This window comes from Aptenodytes forsteri, unplaced genomic scaffold, assembly GCF_000699145.1.
Source record: "Aptenodytes forsteri isolate BGI_AS27 unplaced genomic scaffold, ASM69914v1 Scaffold15, whole genome shotgun sequence".
Lineage (NCBI taxonomy): Eukaryota > Metazoa > Chordata > Aves > Sphenisciformes > Spheniscidae > Aptenodytes > Aptenodytes forsteri.
In genome coordinates, this window is record NW_008795129.1 from 7932243 (window position 1) to 7957778 (window position 25536).

At 36.2% G+C, this 25536-nt stretch overlaps 1 protein-coding gene across 1 annotated transcript in view; it reads left to right on the forward strand.

The window, feature by feature from the left end:
- Nucleotides 1-25536, forward strand: part of HECTD2 (HECT domain E3 ubiquitin protein ligase 2) — a 42641-nt gene that overhangs the window by 1196 nt on the left and 15909 nt on the right. The window contains 11 exon segments of the mRNA XM_009278014.1: nt 5300-5429; nt 11228-11366; nt 13850-13952; nt 14855-14944; nt 15549-15613; nt 16675-16720; nt 17834-17943; nt 19547-19695; nt 21243-21366; nt 23681-23777; nt 24716-24823. Of these exon segments, the coding sequence (XP_009276289.1) occupies nt 5300-5429; nt 11228-11366; nt 13850-13952; nt 14855-14944; nt 15549-15613; nt 16675-16720; nt 17834-17943; nt 19547-19695; nt 21243-21366; nt 23681-23777; nt 24716-24823 (1161 nt within the window).

Below are 25536 nucleotides of genomic sequence, written 5' to 3' on the forward strand. Positions count from 1 at the left end.
CGGCGTCCCCGTCAGTGCCCGGGCTGCCTCCCGCCGGGCCCCGGCCCCGGGGAGCGGGACCGTCTTTGCCGTCCCCGCTGTCATTTGCTCTGTTTGCCGCTTTATTCGTGGTGGTGGGGGAGCATCATGTTCGTTTTCTTTCATGTTCTTTTCCGTTGAGTGGCTTTCATTCAAGTTTCTTAAAAATAACAAGTGCATCTGTAAGCAGTGACATAATGAAGCTATAAATTCTCCGTCTACTTATAGTTCTTTAACATTTTACAGCGGTCTGCTCTTTTGGGTTAGTCATGACTGAGGGTTTGCAGCATTGTGAATGTTCGTTAAAGGTTTTCGGGGGTGGAGGGTTTCAGCACTTAATAGCGAGAGAGCTAGCTGGAAAATACTTTTGTATTTTTAACTTTCTCTTAAAAGGTCTTTTCCGGTTTTTACATTGTGTTGAAGCAAAAATGACAAAACATTTTGATAACTGATGAATGAGTTAACACGGGTAAAAAACTGTGAGAAAGATATTTGCCAGAATAATTTCATTTTAGAAACCTTGTTTGAGTTTTTTAATTTTACTGGAGTTAAGATTTTCTTTCTGCTGACCATACAATATTATGAAACATAGAATTTTCCTGGCATGAGTTGAATATCTTGCATAGCTCAATGTTAAATAAAGCTTGCTGTAACTTACTTCAGTCCAACAACAGAGCAAAAATTTTGCCAATCCTGTAGTAATACAGTTATGAGATTTTAATTCAATAGTTCTGATAAGTACCTGACTTGCTAGAACTTATCATTTTACATAACTTGAGTTTAAAAGATTGAGCATCTAATGTTTATGATTGTCATGAAATAATTGTAATGTTAAATGAAGTAATCGTAGGCAAACTGCAAACTCCTTGGAGCAATTCTGCCAATTTTGTGTTTTGCCTACAATGTTCCAATCTTCTGAAAGACTTTCAGCCTTGCGAATCTGTCTGAATGTGGAAGAATGTGTTTGTTCTTGTGATTCAAATACAGATTTGGTGCGAGAAGTCTGTGATGGACAAGTGCCCAGGAGTTACTTGTAGCTTTGAAAATCTCCGCTTCAGACTTTGAATGGCAAGTGCCAGTCCCTTAGAATAAAGATACAAGTGCTGGTCTAAAACGTGTCAGGCTTAGCTCAGCTAATGAAAAACATGTGCAACTCGGCAGCCAGGTAGAATTCCCACTGCTTTAAGAATCAGGAGAACTTGCTTGTAGCTGGACATCCTTCATGTACCTCTGAACTGCTGCCCACAGGCATAAGTTGCCTAAGTTGACCTGCTACAGAGGAGCTCGGATCCAGCTAGGTGTGATCGCTTGTCAAATGCCCAAGTGGGATTTTGAATTTACAAAGAGCTGCATATGGGTTTTAATAGTATGTTACAGAGAGAGTTTTGTGGACAGATGTAATAGATACTTCCATAGCCCTGGATTTCTCTGTTTGTAACAGAATGCAGTTTTTGATCCAAATATACCAAATAGGGAATGCAGGTATGCTTTTTGCAAGACCTTTATAAGTTGCTGTAAAGAAGGTATTGGACTGTTGGTCTGCTAAGCCCTGGTTGTGACCAACCTACACATCTAAATCCAGGGCTTCATGAAGTATGTTGTGAGATTCATCATATATAGCATGATTTTAATACAAGTTCTTGTATTAAAAGCTCTGATTGAACATCAAAAAATGAGTGTTACTTAATCAAATCCTCTCAAACACTTCTAAAGAGAGAAGTATGTCCTCATCAGCTTCCTCCTCATTAAACTGGGGAAAAGTTTGTAATATGATGTGATGACAAAAGGGGAAATTATTGTCTTTTAAAAAAAAAAAAAAAAATCTTTGCTTATCCATGGGTTTTTTCCCCATTAGAATTCCCTTCCTTTAAAAATACATGCCTGATACAAATACAGTGATACTCCAGATAACCTTAATTTTCCTATTTACTCTCTCTGCCTGTTATTTCTAAGCTTATAGCCATCACATGATGACTATGGTGAAATAGATACTATACCTTGCCTTTATATGAAGTGAGCCTCAGATATCCTTGTCTCAGAACATCTCCCCAGGTTTTGTGTAATTGACATTTTCTTCAGTGCACTAAAGACCCACCATAGATTTGTGCAACTGATGTGGCATGACTAGAGCTTCCTCGAAGGCAACGTGAAGGTGTGACACATCCTTTAAACAGTTTCCATTTTCCGCAATAGCTGTGGAAAAGGTCAGAATTTTAGTAAGTCAATAGATAACCATGGTATCCTTTTTCTCCTAAGAGCATGTGCATGAAAGATGTCTCACCTCAAGTTTAAGCTGGCTTCAAGTTGGAATAAAGGGATTATGTGACTATTGCTATTGTCATTCATACTGTGGCTTTTCCTAGCCAAGGGCCATGTGGAATTGTGGAAGAATGGTTACTTTTTTTTTTTGCTTTTATTTCTAAGGAAAGTTGTGGAGATTAAATTAGTCCATGAATAAATTAACATGCTGCTGCAAGGAGTTCAGGCTTCTCTTATGGGCCAAACGGTGATTAGAAATAATGCATAAGAGGTGATGGTTTGGAGGTCAGTATTCAGATTCTGAAGAGAGACTTGTGGGAAGCTAAATAACTTGCCCCCTAGTAAGCAGAAACAAGTAGAGGCTTCTGTAAAGCTAAACCAGTCCTATGTTACACCTTTCAAGATATGAATGGAAGGGAAAATCCTACTTCTTGACTAGGCTGTTGCATTGACAGCTGCCTTTAGGTAATCTGTCCTCCATGTCTTCTTGCACAGGGAAGAAAACCTTTTACTCCTCACTGGTCTTTGCTTGCCACATACATACGGGTCTCGAGTGAGTTGTGTCAGGGCTAAAGAGTAGGATTTTCAAGAAACTCTTCTAGATGGTCTTTTGCCTCTTCCCAGAAAGCGCTCTGTATGTACTCTTTGCAAACAGTTTGACTTCTTTTCACCATCTAATTTAACTTCAATAACGGAAAGCATAGATTTATGAAGTATTATGAAGTATAATGCTAGTACCTCTCCAGTCTTATGGAGGGCTTAATGCTTTGGAAAACTTCCACTAAGAAGCCAGCAGAGTTTTGAATTATTAATATGCTCTTAAAAAAGAGGATTAAAGATTGCTTTGATGTACTTACTCCCTTTAAGCATCCTCATTCTTTATCTGGGGGTTCAGTTTTCTGATGGCAGTATGTGTGTAGAGTCTTAGGCTCTAGAGGCTCACTGACCTCCTACAAAATTTTGTAAGTATGACATGGTGCTGTACACTTGTCCTAGATTAGTCTCCCAGGAGATGTCAGAGATCCTCATTAATGAGCATGTAGTTTCCCAGTATTCCTCCAGGGCTTTCCAGTAAAGCCTTTGTCCATACGTTTGTTTAATATTGTTGGAACTGCACTTGGAGCAGGATGATGGAGTTAAATAGCACGTGCAATTTTTGTTCTTTCTGGTCACTGCTGAGGGAGGTGGCATTAAGAAGAATCTTTTTAAATAACTGTCCAACCATACTATTTCAGTGGCATGGCTGGAGTAAAACCTAGAAAGCTGAGTCAGTCAAAAAGGCTGTCACAATAGTCTGTTTCATAAAAGCTCCTCTTCTCAATTATCTATGATTATCTATTCCCTATTAATCATAATTAGACTAGTCCAAGCTCCAGAGGTTTTCTAGCTAGAGCATACATTTTGTGACACAGCAGATTTCCCTCAGATCTGGATTTGTTTAAAAGTCCTCTTTCAGTCAATCATGTCTTGCCATGTTTGTTCAGGGTCTGTTTTTCTCCAGTCATGTGCGAGGTGATTTTTAAGAAGCATCTTAATGATATTTCAAAGGTTATAGAATAGAAGTAAAAGTTAATGTGACAATTACAGTGGTAATTACATTTTATTTTTGAATGTTTGTTGCATACAAGGAATTTGGAGCTAGAAATTGAAACTTGGTATTTTTAAAGGCAGAAGTCCTGCTGATTGTTCAAATTTATAATTTGCTGAGTTATAAGCCATGGAAAAATGGCTGTTTGTGCCACAGTTATTTAAAATTCCTGGCAGTGTACCAGCTTGCGTACACTGCGGCATGGCAGGTTTATGGGCTGTGTTATTACCCTCCTGGTGGTATTTCAGGATGTTGTGGTGGAAGTGAAGTGCTTTCCTCAGAACTCTGGCTGCATGTCTTAGTCCAAATTTACAACTCTTAAGGGGAAAGGGAAATGTATGGGTTTAAAAAAATTGATAGGATATTACGTTAATTATTCTAGAATTTTTATTGTCGTTTGGGGAATTACAGTTTTGATTTGCATGAAAACATTTTTTTTCTAACTGAGAGCGCAGATACCAGATATCAAGCAAATAAATCTTTAGGTTAATGTGAGGCTGAAAATCATGATGTGCAGGGAGAGTGTGTATAATTTTTTGAGTTGATCTACCTTTGCCTGATATCAACTGATGACTTGGAGCTGAGATGGAAATTAAAATCTCCATCATGGGACTTCTGTCGTCTTGGGCAAGCCCCTTAACCCACCTATGCTTTGCAAATTCTCCAGAGTAAATAACTATATCTAATAGCACTCAGTGTCAAACAGACCGATTAGCACAATCCTTTGGAACTCTGTTGTGTGATTTCACTTCTGTTCACTGTTAAAACACATTAGCACTCAACATTTCTTAGCAAAGGCTTGTGCAGACTCCTTGGTGGCAGCACATACAGGTACTCAAGCAGGTTTTTTTAACACGGTGTTAACAAATGTTTGTTGGCTAGCCTTTCTTCAGTGGCAGCTGATGACTTTGAATCACTGGGGTTTTTACTCAGCCAGTATTTAAATTTTATTAGCAGGTTAGGCAGGTTAGCTCACATAGAATTTTTGGCCCCATGTTTCAAGTCTTGGGAAATTTGTCTAAACTACTTTCAGTATATTAGGGTTATTTGGAAAAAGGAGTATGTGACACTTTCATCTGTTTAAACTGAGCTGGATGTAGTGAGGAATATAAAAATAGTTAGCAATTAGGATACAGAAAGTTAGAATATTGTTGAAAGCATTCTAATCATATTGTGTTTTCCTCACAGTAATCTAAGGATATCTTCATATCCTGCAAATTGAGTTTTTGAATGTAATGGAAAGGAATTTTATGGTATCTCTCCTGATTCAATTTGAAACAAACTTGCAGAATCATTATTTATGTCTTATTTAGTTATTACCAATCTGATTTCAAGATAAAAGATATTTAAGTATTCTGTGTAATAGCTCATGAGTAAGATTACTCTTACAGTAATGTATTAGCCCTTTATAAGATGCTGTCATCTTAATTACAGGGGTTGGAGAGAGGAGCCAAAAATCAGTTTTCCACTTTCAGCAATTTCATCACAACTATCAACCAAAAGAAAGAAGGCATCGGAAACAGAAATTCGCCTACGCAACTTGTTATACCCAACATCAAAAATGGTAAGAGAATAAAAGCCCTGTGTTACTTAGTTACCAATTTGAGAAGGTGCTCAGTGTTCTGCCAATATTTGTATTGTGGTAGTGCCAGAAAATCTAGAAATCTAGATTTCATTGAATTATGCTGTGCCGTACACTGTACAGGCAGTGAAATATATGATAGTCCATCCTCTATAGAGGTTATGTCATAGACACAAGTTGGATAAGAAAAAGAAATAGACCTGGATGATGAAATAATCATCTGAAGTTTTAAAGACAGTTACAGATTCAGTAGGCCATCTGCAGATACTGTTTGTCTAATTTCAGTCAGATGGCAGTTTCTCTAGAAATTGTGTCAGAACTTTGTGGAGAAGACTTTTCTGTCGCCATCTGAAGGATGGCAGGGATGAGGCAAGCATAGGGCTTTTAAGAGAGACAGTTGCTGAGAGTTGCTGTTTTTCAGTGAAGGTGAAGGCCAGTGATGACACAAAATAAAAATCACAGGCAAAGATTGGTAAGTTCTGAAGAGCTTTAAAGGTGAGAAGGGAGGTGGTTGTGGTATGATGAGGTAACGATAATTTGATGAAAAGAGAAACTGGAGCTGTATACTCAGTATGGTAGGCTAGAATCGTGAAGCCTGATGAGATGACATTGTGGTTAGACCTGAAATTTTTATTAGATTTTTGGGCTAGGATATGGAATTTCAGTAATTTGGGACTTTTGATAAAAGGCTGTACAAACATTTGTCAGGTTTGTACTGATCTTGCCTCTGAGCAGGTGCCTCTCAGCCTTATTATTCTGTGGTTCTCTGAGTCTTTACAGCACTCAATGAATTCGAGGCTAGAAAGACACTGCATTAATTAGGAGATCTCAGTAGTGTGAGTTTGGAACAAAACTATGGACAGGTATTGTCAGTTTCAAAGCTGTGCAGAAAAAGGTGGCTTATACCTTGCAGGATTGGATCCTTACTAAAATAATCTTTGTATCCTTGCTAGCTGTACTGCAAAAGTAAAAGTCAATGCAAGACTTTTTTTTTTTAAAGCAGTTTTTTTTTACAGAGTAAGGAGGTGCTTTCTATTTAAAAAAAAAAAAGGGCAATCACTGAAACACAGAAGGCAATTATGTGTAAATGACAGCTCGGACAAGTTTTCGTACTTTGCTCAAGTCACTTTGTACTACACAAAGGAAACCAAGGTGGCTGGAGATGGCCAGTGAAGAATTCTCCCACTGCTGCATAACTTACCGGAGTTGAGGTAGAAGAGGTGTTCTTGAGGGCAATACTTGGGGTGAGGCAAAAAGAAGATGCTGCAAAGCATGTCAGAGCTCTGCTGATTCTTACAAAGTGCTGTAAGGGCGAGCTAACAAAGCTGGAAGAACAACCTTCAGGTGGCCATTGCTCTCACCTATATATTTTTAAAGAAAAGTCTCCGTATGTGAATTGCATGTAAACAATTGCAATATTGTTGGAAAGTCCTCAGAGAAATAAAATGTTTTGCCTTTCTTGGATAATGTTATTTTCCTCAGAAGCTAAAAGTGAACTCTTGTCAATGTTAATACTCAGCTGCTAGCCTTTTTAACAGAAACATGCATGCAGTTGATTCATAGACTCCAAGCTACTGTCTTTCATTATTTAAGCCTTAATTGTTTCCTGTCCAGCTTCTGTCTGAATAGTTTCTTAATATAATCTTATGATAAGAAAGCCTGCTGCTTAATAAAATGTAGAACAAAGTAAAATTAAATCTAGTATTGGGCCAAGCAATGTGAAAAATACAGTACCCTTTTGCAGAATTCATTTCACTAAACAGAAGAAATCTGCCCTCCCCCCTTTTCTTGTATCTGATAATGGTAAACTCTAAACACCTCTCTCTCTTGAAGTGCCCTCAGTTGTTGCTGCACGTGATACTGTCCACATTGTAATTACTGCTTCATAAGTACTGAGCTGTTAATTTTCACCACATTAATGCATGGCAATATTTATTATAGTCAAGGATATATTCTTGAAATTGAGCTCAATGGGTAAAATTGAGCAGATATCCTGGTAATTTCAGGATCAGGGTAACCTGCCTATATAAAACCAGTCCAAGGTGCACTCAACATTTTTTGAGGAGATATGTGTATTCTATGGAAAAAATAATCATTAAAACAAACTTCTCGGTTAAAAATGCTTTCGCTATTCTGGAATTCAGGAATTGGTGGGGTTTTTTCAGTTTATTTACACATGTGCTATCTCTCTGAATGTGTGTATATATATGCGCATATACTGGTAATGCTTTAGGCTTGAGTTCAAAGAATGTTAATTTCATTGCAAAACAAAAGCATGGAAAAGGTAATGCTGGTAAATACAGCATGAAAGCTAGGGTGATGTTTGTTTGCTATATAGCTGCCACAGAGATTGAACTTATATTACAAGTCTTCTAATGCAACAATGATTTGGTATGAGATCTATGTAGGACCTAGATTGTTCTAGTTCTTTTATAATGTCACAAATACAAGTAAGATTTGTTTGCTTTACCTACTTTGAAAATTTTCATCTGCTGTGTTGGTCACCATGAAAATACCTGCTGTTCTAAATTCATTCACCTTAAATTTCCTTGTAGTAGTCAATTCTGCTTTGTATCAATGAGATTTTCTTCCTCAAAGTTTTTCATCATTCCCTAAGCAGTCATGCATTGCTGAGTCTCTTTACATGATGTAACTGGGCAAACAGCCAGAAATGATTGCTTTTTCTTGTCTTGTAACATTGTGTTATTGCTTCTTATCAACTCAATACATAAAGTTTCAAGTTTCTCTTCAATGGAACTCAAGTGACAGATCTTAATTAATATTTCTGAATGTCAGATGAGCAAATAAATCTATTTACAAATAAACTTGAATTATGGCAAAACATACTGAAGTTGACAGTATTTATTAAACTTATTATTAAAACTCAGATTTAGTATATCTAATTTAAGCTGTGTATATTTCAAAGAAAATGGCATCACTGACAGGGTGCAAGTTACCAGCTTAGCACCTGCAGCCTCAATTTACTGAAATGAGAAACAGCTTCTGTCAGCAGCTGTCTCTTCTGCAGATGCAGAGAGAATATTTTCCTCATTTCAGTGTATTCAGCTGGTTATAATTCAATGTTTAATCCATTTAAAATTGAGAAGACAGAATGAGAGCTAAATTAAAATGACTTGTCTTCTTCAGAGTATAAAAAAAAGACATAGTTTCTTTTAAGTCAGTCCATCCTGCTTTCAGAGAATGATGTGCAATAGCAGAGCGCTTGCATGGCAGGATTGTTTGGCACCTTGGCTTGAATTAATTTAGTATCTATGTGTCCACTTTGTTTTTTAAATTACTACTCTTCTCTTTAAATAGCTTTAAATTCCAGCTGTGGGCAAGGTTCGTATCTATAATCAATGCCATACTCAGGGGATTGAGGGCAGCTCTGATCTATTATCATCTGATGAATGGTGACTGAGTTAAGTCACAATGACAGTGTCTCTGTCATTAGCATGAGTGAAAAGAATCTGCCTTTGGGTTTTGGGGATTTTGTTAGCAAGTATTTCCCTGCTGTGATAAATGGAGTAGGCAGCTGAGTAGTGATACTACTTTGATGTTTAGTTAATTTTAAAAAACAGCAACTCTTGGTATTGTAGCGAAAAGGCTTAGAGGGTTCTTGAGATAATTCATAGAGGATTGTGGTTTAATATGTTTGACTTTTGAGGACACTTTTATTTTATACAGTGTCTTTTATCCCAAACATACATTATAATTCATATAAATGCTTTTAAGAACATGCAGTATAAATCAGACTAAAAAAGCATTTTAAGGATATTTGAGAAGACACTGTCAGTAAAATGGATGTTTGTGTATACGGCATTGGAATATTTTTTTTCATGTTTTTGGTGGGAGAAAATAAGATGAAACAGATGAAACAGTTCATGGCTTGAGATAAAGACAGGGAGTCCACTTCCCAATTACCATTACAGGCAAAACAGACTTGACTTGAGGATATTAATTTATTGCCAATTAAACAAAACAAAAGCAAAACTCAAAACATCTTCCCCCTGCTGCCCCTTCTTCCCAGGCTCAACTTCACTCCTTCATTCCCTACTCTTCTACCTCCTTTCCCCCAAGCGGCTCAGGGGGGTGAGGAATGGGGGTTGCAGTCAGCTCATGAAACTCCATTTCTGCTACTCCTTCCTCTTCATGCTGTTCCCCTGCTCCAGCCTGGGGTCTCTCCCATGGGATACAGTCTTTCAGAAACTTCTCCAACATGGGTCCTTCCCATGAGTTGCAGTTCTTCAAGAACTGCTCCTATGTGGGCCCTTTCCACAGGGTACAGTCCTTTAGGAACAGACTGCTCCGGTGTGGATCCCCCATGGGCCACAGTTCCTACCAGCAGCCTGCTCAGGCACGGGCTCTCCATGGGCTGCAGGGTGGGTATCTGCTCCACTGTGGTCCTCCATGGGCTGCAGGGGGACAACCTGCTTCACCATGGTCTTCTCCACGGGCTGCAGGGGAATCTCTGCTCCAGTACCTGGAGCACCTCCTCCCCCCTCCTTCTCCACTGACCTGGGTGTCTGAAGGGTGGTTTCTCTTTCTTTTTAATCCCTCCTCTCTCTCTCAGCTGCTGTGCAGTGTTTTTTACCCTTTCTTAAATATTTTGTCACAGAGGCACTACCAGCATCACCCACGGGCTCAGCTTTGACCAGTGGTGGGTCTGTTTTGGAGCTGGCTGTGTCTGACATAGAGGCAGCCCCGTCTGTCCTCTCAGAGAGGCCACCCCTGCAGCCCCCCTGCTGCCAAAATCTTGCCACGTAAACCCTATACAATGTTCTCAAATCAAATATAAAGCACTGCTATTTGTACTTAGAATAGGCAGCCAAATTTATTGGAAAAAAATGTTTAAAGATGCTACCATTTCAACAGTAATTCTCTGCAAGATGGGAAAACTTGCATTTGCCATTCAATTTTGGAGAGGTTCTTTTAGGAGAGTGTAGATGATCCACAGTCAGCTCTAGCTAAAATTATATATCGCAGTGTAGAAAAACTGACTGAAGACTTGTCCTTGTATGTCAGAAAATGGTTGGACTTTGGTGTGGTTGGCACTTGGCTTAACGTTCAGAAGGTTGAGCATCTACAGCTACAAATAGACTTAATGAAAATTCTGCAGCGCTTTTCTAAAAATGAAATTATATATGAGCTTGAGGTTTTCTTGTGTGATGTGAATGCTGCTGCATGTATACCAGTGTGTTATTACTGATGAAATACCAGTGCATCTTATGTAAGTACAATATTTTGCTATTTCCCCTAATAATGAGTTGGAATAAAGATCACCAGCTTTTTTTTATTTTTTTTTTTGTCAGCAGTATGCCAGCCATTCAATTGTGAAAATCTGTCTTGGTTTTCTTTGTTTTTGTAATGGACAAATAACTTGTTTGCAACTTTGTCCAGCAGTTCATTTATAAAATAGTAGAGACTCCGGTCTTTCAGAAAGCCTTAGATAGGAGACAGACTGGCCAATTTTCTCCCTCTATTGGCAGAAGGAAGCACTGTGTTCACAAAGACTTGGTTACAAACTCAAGACCCAGTTTTTGTTTATAGGGTTTTATTTCCCTTCAATTAGTGGAAGTTTCCATCCTGTCTGGGATGAGTACATGGTAAGAAAAGTACTTGGATGGGTAGGGGTTTAAAGACGTAGAAACAGACAGTGTGAGGTTTGGGGTTTTTTTTTTTTCCTAGTTTCTATATATCTATATTTTACTAGCTAACTGTTTGTTATTTATTTGATTGCATTGTATTTATTGGGGTTTTGTTTGGGTTTTTTTAATAAGTGAGAGACCTACCACCTATTTGCCTCGATGTACGACAAAAGCAGCGCATCTCTATAGATACACTACCCCAAGAACTGAAAGCACCAATTCCTCCTGAACCTTCCCTTCCCATCCGAACCAAAACTGTGAAAGATTTTCAGTAAGTTACACTGGTGTTTCTAGAAGTGTACTTTCTTTCTTTGGACTTTCTTTGTTTTGTCCTAATTCACACATGTGATTTTGTTAATCTCAAATAAGAGAACAGTTCAGTAAGACTGACTAGTAGTAGTTGTTAGTCTGGTTGTGATGGTGGGACTGATAACTCTGTTACTGTGAAAATTATCAAAATACTGTGTCTGGCTTGAAGTGTTGTTCTGTTCAAGAAATGGCAAAGCTTGTACTTCAGAGATAGAAATTAAGTTCCTGACATTCAGTGGATGTTTAGTTTTGGAAAAAAATATGTATGGCTTAATGTAGGCTGGAAAATCCCTTTCAATCTTAGGGGGTTTTTTTGTACTGCCAATTATGGTGTGTCCTGTCCATTGAAGTACTGGGCATTCTCAGTCTTGTGTGAAACACTGTACATCAGACGCTTAAATGTATAACATCATATCTGAGGACCTGGAGCGGTGATCACATGGACTGCACTATTTCTAACTTTGGCTAAAAGTACAGATGACCTTTCTTAATGCATTAAGTTAGAGAGCTTTAATTTTCAATATTAGTTTTATGGCAAAAACTTATTTCTTTTTTCATGTATACTTGCTGCTTATGTGACCACAATTTTAAGCAGTGTAAGCGTAAGCTCTTCTAGCACTTCTCTATGAGAGGTGCTATGCTTTAAGTTTGTCTAAGTAAAAAGAGTTTTAAGATTAAAGAGTCTGCGCAGACAATATTTATGCTGCTGCCCCGTAACACTGATTTAGCTAGAAGGAAAGTAGAATTGATATGAAATAGTGTCATGTGTTCCAGTTCCGTTTTTCCAGATCAGTACAGACCCTTAATCAAAACTGTATCTGCATTAGATTTCTTCCAGCACTGTTATGATACTCGGTACATGATGTTTGATCAGCTTAGCTAGGCTAGGAGAAGTCCCCAGGGAAACCACCTAAATTGTTTTTAAATGTGTTTCCCTAATGTCAGGTCTACACCGCAAAGTTTTGCTGGCTTTGCTTGGTTCGCTGTGGGCACAAGGCAATAGAGAATGTTTTTTCTCTACTTAACGTAGCTATGTTCCCAAAAATTATGATGTTGACACTGCCATTTGAGAAAATGGCATAACTTTGTTGAAAAACTAATGGCATAAGGTATGTCTACACTAGGGGGTTCTGTCTGCAATATGTGAGCATATATTGGCAGACTGTTTCTTTAGGGTGGATGTGTTCTTAGAGGGGTATTTACTAATTCATTGAAAGTGTGGCTCTTTTTTTTTTTTTTTTTTTTTTTTTTGCCTTAGCACCCACAGAGCAGCTTTATGCTGCTGTAATATCCTTGAGTGTGTTACAGTAGGATAATCTTGGTCAGGAAATGGGGAGAAGTATTCCTAGGAAGAAGCCCGATTTGTCGTGGGTTTTTTTGGTTGTGTTTTTTTTTTTCCTTCCAAACAGATGGGGAAAAAAATAAAAAAATCACAGTTGTTCCAAGAGGCATATGAGCATATATTCTTCATTGCTCTTTTCTGTGTTTGAAATTTTGTGCATTCAGTGAGGAAAAGGAATGCTTTTTGATTAGTCTGTGTGTGTATTGGGTGGAAGAGGAAACAGGTATAAAAGAGAATTTGACAAGAGGTGATCCTTTGTTGCTATTCAGGTGATCTGAAGAGCTGAAATTTTTTCCATAATTCAGACTTTTGTTTGTATCTATTGACTGCTACCTAATTATGTAATTATCAAGAATTTTATTCTTTCAAGTAAAGTATTAAAAACTCATTAGCATTTTTTGTATGTCCCACTGATAACTTTGAATATCTAGTACAAAGAAATTAACTGGGGGGGGGAGCAAACTGGGATTTCCATCACCAGCATTGTAGATAGCCAAAATAAAATTCTGCTTCAAAGGTTGGTTGGGGTTTTTGTTTGTTTGTTTTTAGATGTATGATATTATACAAAATTTCATATACAGATACTTGCTTTAAGGTCCAATACTTAAAAGAACTTTAAGAGTAAATCCATAGATTTTGTTGTGCCCTTGAGGAATGTGTACAGCTGCATATAAAGATTAAGTTTTATTTGAAAAACTTGAAGAGAAATAAAATTTTGTACAAATGATAATGAATTTGACTAGTTTAGGAGCCTGCATACTTAAATTAGTCTCAGAAATTTTATCATGTCAGTGTATCTATCTTCAGCGTAATTCTGTTCTGCTAATTATTTGTCTTAACATACTGAACTGTGACACCATGAATTAACATTCTGAATAAGAGACATTGCTCAGATGTATCAAACACAAACTATGCTTTTGTTCTCTTGTAATACTATGATCTTAAAATGACAAGGAAGCTGTTAGAAAGATACTGATATTATACTTGTCTGTCTTCTAAGTGTGCTTAGTGAGGAAAGCTTAGAGTTACAGTGCAGTCTAAAGTCTAAGTGGTTGGGAAGATTGAACCCTTATATTACCAATATTTTAATATATTCTTTCTAGGGATGATGTGGAAAAGGCTAAGTCATCAGGAGATTGGAAAGCTGTACATGATTTTTATTCTACAACATTTGATTCTTTCCTGGAGATAAATGCTGCATTTAAGGTAGAAAATAATTCATAATGCTATTTAGTACTTACAGTGCTTTGTATCTTCAACATGTTTACAAAAACATCAGTTAAAGGCTTGCAGCTAGTTACTCAAGGCCACTAAGATCATTTTATCATGTTCTCACCTGCCTTTGGTAGACAATCTGTTATTGCATTGATTTATTGATTCCAGTTTAAGCAACTGTATTTCAAGTGTATGTGGAGCTTTAAAATTCCAGTATGTAGTTTGTTTTGTGACACTATGACTGTGTAGATACTTTATACACAAACTACAGTTTAAAAAAGTGAGCTAATACGAAGGCCCAGGCAAATCTGGAAACAGAAATTCCCTGTCCCTAAAAAAACATGTGATATGGGCTCAGGTAGTATAGCTGTTCTACTCAGTTTTCCTTGGGAAAGATCATATTTGCGTGTGAAAACTTTCTGAATTCATGCTAAATTAGTATTTCCTGCCTGTTACAGAGCAAAATGTGCTTATGATATTTAATATGGACAGTAGGGCCTGAACCTAGACAAAATAACATGTGACTCTTAGTCACTTAACAAATATTGAATGCTTATCAGACGAGCAACAAAATTATGATGGATCGACAACAAAGATGAAAGATGGAAAATTGATGTAACTCATTATTTGAAACCCTCTTACATTTTAAAAATAGAACGACGAGGTAGTGGAGTTATGTGCATAGTGCCATTGTGTAAGATTAATATTGTTTAGCCTCAGTTTTCACATATTAATAAAAGCAACTTAGATTCTTGTGTTTTGATAAGGAAAATAAATAGTTATATCTGTATGTGTTTTGTTTAAACTTGCTGTTAAACTTTTGTTTTCAAAGACAGCTAAAATATTCAAAACATTTCAAAACCAAAATACTTCATGTATTATCTAACTTACAGAAAGATACCAATTCTCCATTTAATACCATTGAGGACTCTGGAATCAATGCAAAATTTGTGAATGTTGTCTATGATGCCTTATTAAATACTGTAAGTAGAAGAAAAGAATTCATGTTTTAAAACATTGTAACAATTACTTCAGCAAAGAAATATGCTAAGAAGCAATTTATATCAAAAGTTTTTCTCAGATAGGCATGATTTCTGAAGAATCTCTCAAAACATACTTAAAATGGTCCCATGAGAACTGCCATAGAATCATGAAAACTGCTCTAGTGAAAGAGGAGGAAATTTTTGCTACTAGTAATGCACAGTTTATACTGTGGTAGATCTCAAAGACCGCTTGCAAGATATGACGTGACTGTGATGGGACACTGCATGGTGGGCAAGAAGGAAAATGTGAGGATGGGGGTAGCAAAAAGTAGGTACTGTGCCTAGTAAACAAAGGATGGGAGTAACTTAGAAATTATATTTACGGTTTTAAAGTTGTTTAAAGTGTTGAAAGCCACCATTGGCACAACTCCAGGCCTCAGCTAATAGTCTGTGAGGAAAGATGCTTAGGAGCTCAGCATCGTAACACAAAGCTTTCTTAGCTGGCTTGAATAGCAAGCAAAACAAACTTGCTCGTTCGTACAATATCTTGTATAGAATGTGTATAATTACATCAGATATGATTTTTCCTCTCCTTTTTCCATAGCCTCAAGATGTTCAGAAGTCAGTCCTAAAAGGAATAATTAATGGTCTGCTACAAGAATGGAAAGGGTAATTATAACAAGCGTTTGCATTAGTGCTGTGCCAGCACTTACAACTGATACGCTTTTTGTCTTTATTGTTTTAGCCAAAGAAAGAAAATGTTCTGATACAACTTATACAACTTGTCTCCATTTGGCAGGCAAGCTTGCTGAAATATATCTTCAACTCTGTAAGCTGACACTGAACCTCTGAGAGGCAGACCCAGACCCAGCCATACATTTCCCCACAAAATCTCAGCTGCTTGTTTCCAGGGCAATCTTTCGGGCATCTGAACTGTGAGATGAATTAAGGAGTAAATTTTTTTTTTAGAGTAAATCATATTCTCCCCGCACACCCCCAACAGCAACTAACATGTTTTAACCTAGTTAATTCCTTGATCCGAAGTTTACTTCACAATACCATTCATGTGTGGCAATGGCATAGAAAGGGCAGTGCTGGATGCAGAAAGGGATAGCCCAAAGGCAGGAGGTTTGGAGATGACAACATTTTAGCAAGAAGTAATAGAAGTGAGAATGCATAGTTTGATTCACAAAAAAATACAGCAAGAGACAGCGCCTTGTTGTGACTCACCTGTGACCCAGCCCTTGGCTATTCCTTTCTCCACCTTATACTACCTTTTCTGCGCTGTTGCTGCATGTGTGTTTGTGGTTATCTAAAAGCCTTGAAGCAGAAAAACAGCAAGAAGTACAGAGGCTGCAGTGGTAAAAGTGTATGGAGAATTCTGGCAGGAAATATTTAAGGTGGGGCAAATAAACTCTTCTGTGGTGTCACCTGAGATAGACAACAGCATGGACTACCTCTTTGGAACACCTCTTACTCTTCAATTCTGACTTTTTTTTTGCCTTCTCTCTTGTGTTATGCCACAAAAGGCAGATGCTACTGCCTTTAGAGAGCAGTCAGAATCTTTAAGTGTCCTTTTCAATTTCTGAAAGCAGTGAAGATCCTTAAATATGGTATTCGACATGTATTGGCAAAGCAAAGTTAAATCGTAGGGTGCGTGATTTCATGACTCTTAATGTGTGTATACGATGTATACATATGGTTCTGCTTATTATTTCATTCATTCATAGGCCACGAACAAAAGATGATCTTAGAGCATACTGTATACTTTTACAGGTAAGAACAATACAGTATTTTTATTTAAGTATATGTCTGCTTAACTTATAATCTATAAACCAGTATACTATGCAAACAAGATACTCTGTATAGCTGAGATACTTCACATTTAATTTCCTGTTATAAGAATGTATTAAAATATGGAAGAAGTGTAGGGTGTGCATGATGGGAATGGGAGCTTAATGGAAGATAGTTGATGGGGAAAGATTGCATAGATTAAAACTATGAACTAACAGTTAGACATGTAATTGTTTCCTATCATTTTGTGGGTTGAAAGAACAAATGTTTTAGCAGGCTATTTGTTCTTATTTCTTCCTTATTCCCAGATCTGCTTTACTGGTATGCTGTAACTTTGACCTTTCCAGAAAGTTTCAGTATATGCACTTTTTGATATTGCTGTAACTTTCTCCAGTGTTGCATTTTATCCAGCAGACTCTCTCCAGTCTATCTGACAGGCTACATTGTCTGATTTCTGTTTGTGTTAACCTATTACCTTTGCTACTGTAGTTGATTTGCATTTGTAGCCAATTTCCCCTTTAAATTTTGCCAGTGTAGATAACACCTCTCCACACAAGGAGAGGTTTCTGCTGTTATTTGGGAAGATCAGATGGTAATTTAATTTTTTGAGACAATAGTTTTATTCTCTGGGGTGGTATACGAGCTGTGAATTATAAGGAATATATCCTGCTGAAAAGTGGGAATGTGTGAACTCATACGTATGAGAGAAAATAAGTTTGGATTGATGTGCGGGAAGACAGGAGCTGTGAGAGTCCTTATTACTGAGATGGAAAGCACATCACCCAGAGGAGTGTAATTTATGTGCTACACAGTAAATGATAATCCAGAAAAATATATTGAGTACTGCCTTTATTACCTGTGGGCTTTCTTTTGAAACAAAAAAAAAATCATACTTTTACAATATAGAAGTTATGTATTTTTTTATTTGACTAGAAGTTGCAAATCATTTTTTTCGTAGTTTTACCACTGTCACAGCAATTTTGTGAATTCCTTTCCTGCGTAATTGTATTGGCAACGACAAACATAAAAAATCCTAATGACTTTTTTCCCTTTATGCAGTTTATTAACCTAACACATTTTTTTAATCTTTTTCAGAATCCTCAATTTAGTAACACTTCTACTTATGTCATCTATGCTCACTTGCTAAGACAGATAGCAGCCTTAACAGAAGCTGACCATCATTTCCTAGTGCACTGGTCTAAAAAGTAAAAAAAATAAAAAAATAAAAAAAATTCCATTTTTAGGATTAGAATTGTTACTGTATTTCCATTGATGTTGACTGTTTTATAAATTATATGAAAGCTAACTTAATTGACTAACGAGATTGTTTTTGTTGTTTTCAAAGTACATTTGGACATAGTCCACTAAGTGATACTGATTTATAGATGCAAATTGTATATAAAAAGTAAAAAAAATAAAAAAATAAAAAAAATTCCATTTTTAGGATTAGAATTGTTACTGTATTTCCATTGATGTTGACTGTTTTATAAATTATATGAAAGCTAACTTAATTGACTAACGAGATTGTTTTTGTTGTTTTCAAAGTACATTTGGACATAGTCCACTAAGTGATACTGATTTATAGATGCAAATTGTATATAATGTATAAAAATTAAGAACTTTATGCAAAAAAGCCTTAATTGCAAAATAACCTCTGTAAGTTATTTTTCCGTAGCACATGCAAAATAACTTATGTATGTAAATTTTTTAGATACATGTTTAAACAGTATTATTAATACAAGCATCTTTATGGTCTTTGTTTAAATAAAGGTTTATCTTGCATAATTTGCAAAAGATACTGTAACTTTACTGTATTGTATGAAAACCACAAATGAAATCGAGTCCCTGCTCTGTAGTGCTTCGTAGTGTAATAGAGGTAGTGAGAGAATATAGTTAGGGCATTAGATTTTTAATTAATTGAAATAACCCTAATAGCATCTCACTAATAAAGTCATATGGGGGTAACTGCCCAAAGAATGGCTTTTAAGTTGGTATGCACGTTGCCTTCCTTATAATGACTGTGCAAAAAGCTTAGTCTGGGGTAAAAAAAAAAGTTTGAATGGCCTTATTCACAATTCCCTGATCTCCTAGGGAATCTGTTAATAAAGGATTTTCTTCTCTGCAAGGATGGAAATTATATTTCCCTCTCCCCACCCTATAATATGTCTACATTTGCTTAAAATTGTGGTAATATGTGATTTCATTTGAATCAGTGTTTACAAATAAGGTTTATCCTCTTGGTTAAGGATGCAATAGGCATATTGATGTTTTTATTCTTAAAACGTATTAGAAATCTAAACCATCAAAATAGGAGAGCTCTTATTTAGAAAAGGATGCTTGAATACATCTACACATATGTGTATTGTTGCGATGTTATGGAAGTGGTGCAGCACATAATTTAAAATGTGCGCTTGTCACAAGTGTATGAAGTACTTTCCACTCTTTATTTAATGGGACCAGGTATCTGAAAATAAAAAAATCAGAATTCCTCAGTATTCAGATTGTGGAGTGAAATAGCTAAGGATTTTTGTTTTCTTTTTGTTTACTAAAAGTCAAGAGTGAGTAATGATTCTATTGACTTTTTTTTTTTTAAATCACAGACATTACAAAGCATAGTTAGGGGTGCACTGAAGAGCATTGCTGTGTGCCAGTATTTAAAAGCATGCTTCTTCAAATTTATATTTGGAGTTTTGTTTTTATGTATAGGACAAAAACATGTTTTTTAAAAAAATAACACTGAAATCTGATAATGTAAACTGTAGTGTGGATAGTGATCACATGAGAGTAACTGTAGCATGTTTGGTTTAGGATTTCACAGAGGAGGTTCAAGCAGCTGGTGGACAGGTTACTGCAATTTATTTCTTTACGCCTGTTTCCTGCAAAACCTGAAGAGTTTCCACCTATGGTGAAATGTACCTGGTGGATTCCATCAGCAACCAAAGTCCTGGCTTTATTTAGTAGGTATTTTTCTTGAACTGTGTATGCATATGTATGTGTATATATATATATGTACATTTGTGTGTGTGTATATATATGCGAGGGGATAGTTTATACCTCTCCTTTTCTGGGGGAGACTGACAATGATGGTAGCACAGTACAACCTACAATAAAATGCCAACAAGTAGTAAGCAACAAAAACATTTTCTATTGGCAAGTCTTCATACTTGCTTTCCAGTAGAGGGTAACTGCTATGCATCGTTTTCCTGTAACAACTACTGAAGATCATTCAAACAAAAATCCACAGAAGTAACTGATGGTTAGGGTTTCCCTTACATTTATAAAAGCAACTGTTTTAAATGTGCAGTTGCCAGAATTTCTTCTGTAATTGGCTTAACCCCACAGAAGTATTTCGCATCTAAGAGAAGTTAGGCAATGCATATGCCTCTTAAGTCCAAAACTACAGCTTAAAAAAAGTAAGTCCCTGTCCAGTTCAACGTAGAGCACAGCAAATTTGACCATTGCAAATACAAATCTTCTCCTCCGCTCATCCCCAATAGCTTAGTGATTAGAGCATTTACTATGGAAATGGGACGCTTAAGGTCAGTCCCCTTTTCTTGAGGGGTAAAAACCCTTTCTCCTTTCTAGGAGAAAATGAAACCACCAAGTGAAAATTAAGATTGGAATGAGGATGTTTGCATTTCAATGTCAACTTAAAATTTTTACTTAAAAGCATTCTGCACAGTCCTGCCTGTCCAGAGCGACAGTTTAGACAGATAAGCTCAACTGTATCTAAAACCAAGAGGTGTGTTGTCTAGTCATCTATGAAAGAGTTGCTAATTCCTTAATTCTGGGAAAAGGGATATTTAGTAATTCAAAGTACACTACTTTCTGTCTGACCGATCAAAATTAAATTATGTTTAAGTGCTGCAAATAGAGAAAACTTATTAGTTGTTTGACATTATATGAATGTTACATAATGAGATAGGCAGCTTAAATGTGAATTGGTTTTCTTCATTTGGTCAAGTACTTAATTTTTGTACTGGTGAGTCTAGATGGTATAGTAGTTACCTGGGGAAATAGGCATATCTTCGCATACTATGTTTTGTGCCCCTCCCTTTCCATCCCTTTTGCAAACAGGCATCAAACTCAAACAGATGATTGTTAACTGGAAAGCATGTAGATGTTACATCCATAGCTATGTTTGAAATTAAATGAAGGTATTTAAGAAATCCATCTATCAAACTGCTTTTTCATTGATTTCAGCAGAACATAGCATTCTTTATCTATGAAACCTTAATTTAGTGTATATCATTAAGTGGGCTAGAGTCAAATGGAGGTTCTCTTATAAATGGGCTGAACTAGGGATTTACTATTTTCTACAGCAATTAATATGATATCATATGGTGTTGTGTTATGTTATAGTTGTAATTCTGTAGCTAAGACTGAGACAAAGTTTTTAGTAGCTGCTTTGGCTTAAAGTTTCTGAGGTCACTGGTACTCAGGATGCCTAGAAACAGATGTGCCGAATCCAGGCAGTATTTTAACTTCTGTGTTTTCTTTGTAGATGCTGCAAATAGTCTGATCAGTCCTTCTATTATTTCATATACGGATTTCTATAATTCTACACTTGATCATATTGATCTTATGGAAGAATATCATAACTGGCAATGTTATGGAAATTCTCACAGGTAAGAGGAATAACTGGTTGTTTCTGGTTAAGTAGTATGTCAAAGCACCGTATCTACACTATGTATATCTATCTTATATATATAGTGTATATATAGTATACATACCCTTTATGTGTATATATAGCCACATTAAATACTGTATTTTATTGGAAAAACATAGTACAGCTACTACTTGCTATACTTGCTACTGCATGGATGTGAGCTTGACTGTAATAAATCTCACTCTGCCTTTGCAAACTGGAGAAAAGATGTAAAATATAGATGATAATATGAGTTTATTATTTATTGGCAGAGACTTCTAATAGTGTCTTACTACAAACATATTTTAACCTCCAATACATTCATAGAAAGTGGTGTTGTGTGCATACTTACCACTTAATGATGAAAATGTATCTAATTACCTGTATATATGTGGCTCCGATCATATTTGTCCCAGTGAAATCAATTGTACTATTTCTGTTACCTGAAAATAAACACACAAGTTAAATCTTTACAGACTCAAAGCTTGCACAGGTATTTCTCTTCTTGTGAGAGGCAGCCAGCAGTATGATTTAGAAACAACTAGAGAAACAGGCATTTCATCTTTCTGCTAAAGTTTAAAATCTTAGTAACGTTTTCCTAATAAAAATGTTATTTTGTATAGCTGTATTTTTCAGCATATCAGTATGTATCACTCAGTCTTTACAGCTTGAATCACAAGATCAATTAAAATTTCCCCATATTTCAAGACTTTTCAGTAAGCTAATTTGAGACATCAGCCATCCAAATGTAGCTTTTTGTTTATTGCGTGTGCAATTTTCCTTGCCTTTAGCAGCAGTTGAGGAAAACTTGGAAAACATAGTTTGCTCCACTGAAGCAGGTATTTTAGGCTAGGCTTCTGTCTGATACCTGATTTCTGCTTGGGAAGGAAGAAAAAAGAAAAAAAAAAAAACACCAAAACCCGTGGACACATGATAGCAATAAATGTACAGTAGGCTTTGCATAGTCTCAGTGAAAGCATTGGAATCTGAATACTGCTGAGCTTCAAAATTTATTTTTTTTTTTGTTTTTTTGTTATTGGCACCATCTGGCTGTTTTGGCACCCACATCCAAACTTATGAAAGGGCTGTGAGATTTCCACTGGCTCCAGTTCCACCTGCTCCAGTTCTTTTCAGTTAGCTGGGACACTGGGAATTCAACATATATCAAAACAAAGTTTGCTTGATACATAATTTCTGGAGTAGCTGAAGTGCAGAATAGCTGTATTATTCTTAAAGTAAATTTAATTCTTTTACTTTTACAACCACACTTTTTTCCAATTTTACATCCACTTAAAAAAAAAACCAACAACAAAAACCCAACAAAGAATCGCAATCAAGACTATACGCTTAGAACTAAGAAGGCCAAGTAAGAGCAAGTTCTGGTTTACCTTCCATATGAAATATTTTGAAATACATAATTCTTCGAACTAAATCAACACTCCTTGGTAAAACACTTTGGATTAGGATTTCCAAGAGACCAAGTGAGAATATTTTTCCTCATTTTCCTTTCTTTCCTAAAGACATTAGAATGCAGAGCTTCTCACAGGCAGGATTCAGGGTGCACGTATGCAGTCTGGATTAAAGATGCACATGTAGAGTCTGAAGCTCTGGGTATTTCAATATGAACTTCTGCTAGGTGATGCATGAGCTAAATCAACAAAAAAATTACCAAAATAACCAGTAACAAAAAAATATTTTACCTTGATGATTTCTGAAGTCTTTGCAAATTATTCGTATTATCTGATTGCAGTGGAATGTGGCTGTGATCTGATATTTTAGAAGTCCTAAACACTTGTAACCCCCGGTTAAATCTGAAGGACCTGTGCAAAATCAGTTCCTTTGAAAATCAATTCTGCAGCAAATAAACCAAACCAGAAACATTTCTACCACGGACCTAAGAATGCTACACTGAGATAGCTGTTTTTCCTGTATTTAATAAGAAGACAATATTGTTTTCTTTAATTCAGTGTAGCAATTAAAATTTAGTATTTAAAGCAGATGGTTGTCTTTTATTATGTCTATTGATAATAATAAACAATAAAAAAGAGCTTTATTGAGGATAAGTATTATTACTAATTACAATTTCTAGTAGTATTTGCAAATAAGTTTGTTCTACTGAATTGAGTATCTATGTGTACAACACAAAAACACCAGCAGCTATTTGCAAATTACTGTCAGTGGAGGGAAGGTAGTTCCTGAATGATAATGCAAAGATTGGCTCCTGTATTCTTAAAAAGAAAATAATATTCTAGGTGCTAAAAGAAATATTTTATCTTCTTTTCTCTTGTTGTTAGGTTTTCTTTCTGTCAGTATCCATTTATTATTTCTATAGCGGCAAAAAAAGTTATTATTCAAAGGGACTCAGAACAACAGATGATAAGTATTGCACGGGTAAGTCATTTAGTGATAAATGTTTGTGTATCACCCATTGGTATTCTATAAGTTTTTGTTAGACTGATATTACATACAGCCTTTCACCACAACTTCTAGTATTTTGGACTACCCTGAAAAAGAACTTGAGCTAGTTTACTATTCCTAGTCTACAAATGTCCATGCTGGATTCTCAATATTTTTTATTTTAATGTGCTTAGTTTCAGGATGCTTATAAATATCAGTGCTGTGGAAAAAGAGTTACAGTAATTTTTATTTTTTTCTTTTTTGAGAAACCAGCATAATGTGCTAGCATGATAAATTAACAAGATAATTAAGGAAGAAAAATTCCATGAGAATTTTGGACTGTTTCCTATTTTATTCTGTGAAGATACGTTGTCATGGAAGACCAAGATGCAACTGTATGTTCACAAGTCACAGAAGAGGTACTGCTTCTGGGCGGCCTCTTTTGTTTTGAAAGAGGCATTGTCTGCCTCCTTCAGTGGTAATTTTCTTCAGGTGCTAGGTGATACTGGTTTCCTCGGTGCTCAATGTGGCAGCACCACCGCCTATCCATTCCTGTCTTGCTGGATGTGCCTTGTGAATAGCTAAGTAAAGCACAAGCCAGTCTCTGGAATCTTATGGGTATGTTTTTAACTCTCTGGGGAGTTGAAAAGGTTGTTGCACAATTGCCGCCACCTTGTTAAACTTCCTGATAAGTGAGTTTGAATATGGTGAAGTTAGTTTGAATATGGTGACGTTAGTTTGAATATGGTGTAAATGCTCTCTGCAGTAAAAAAGAAATTGCTCTCCATCTCTTAGAAGATATTGAAGCAGCTATCATATTAGGGTAATGTCTTTAATGCAAGATACTAAGGACTTTTTACATTTAACAAGTGTGGCACTTTGTTTTTTAAATGAAGATACTGCATGTATGATGTTCTTTTTCATTCAAATAGCAAAGCCTTGTGGATAAAGTCTCTCGCAGACAGAAACCTGACATGAATATGTTGTTCCTAAATGTGAAAGTGAGGAGGACGCACCTTGTTAGTGATTCACTTGATGAGGTAACAAAAAATGTAATTAAATGGTGTGTTGCTGCAGAATAGCTATCACACTTAGATTTCAGTTTGATAAGTCATATTTAAATCTTTCTGCGCTAAGAGATTGGGAATATAACTGTATAATACTAAATAAAGAGAACTGAATTATTGTCACAATAGCAGTGCTGCAGATTAGATTGGGTTAGACATTATGAACTTTATTTTCTGTCCTCATACTGCTCCATACTAAGCCTATAATAAACATACATGTTTGCATGCCACGTGGTATGTATTTGTGTTTGCAGTTTTCGTCTTAGAATACAGTGCATAATTACCAGGTTATATAGGACTTGGTTCCATGATAGGAGCATGAATAGTAAGTGACTAATCACTAATGAGTTTGTTCTGTTCTAATTCTTGGGATATTTTTATTCTTTTCCGTCACTAACTTCTCTATCCTATAAGAATTATTTTAGGCTTTCTTTTCTTAAGTTCTTGATTTTTAACTAATTCCTCACATTCTTGAAGGTAATATTTCCTTTTTTAGAAATGAAACAGATGTGTCCATTAAAGGAGGCAATTCTTCAGTCTCCATCAGTCTCCAGAACCTTGCTAATTAACATTATTTAATGAAATCTAGTTCCCTACACTTACTCAACACTAAAAACAGCCTGATGGTATTGAAAAATAAGTCCAAGTGGTGAAAACAAGACCAAACAAGTTCTGATTACTCATGT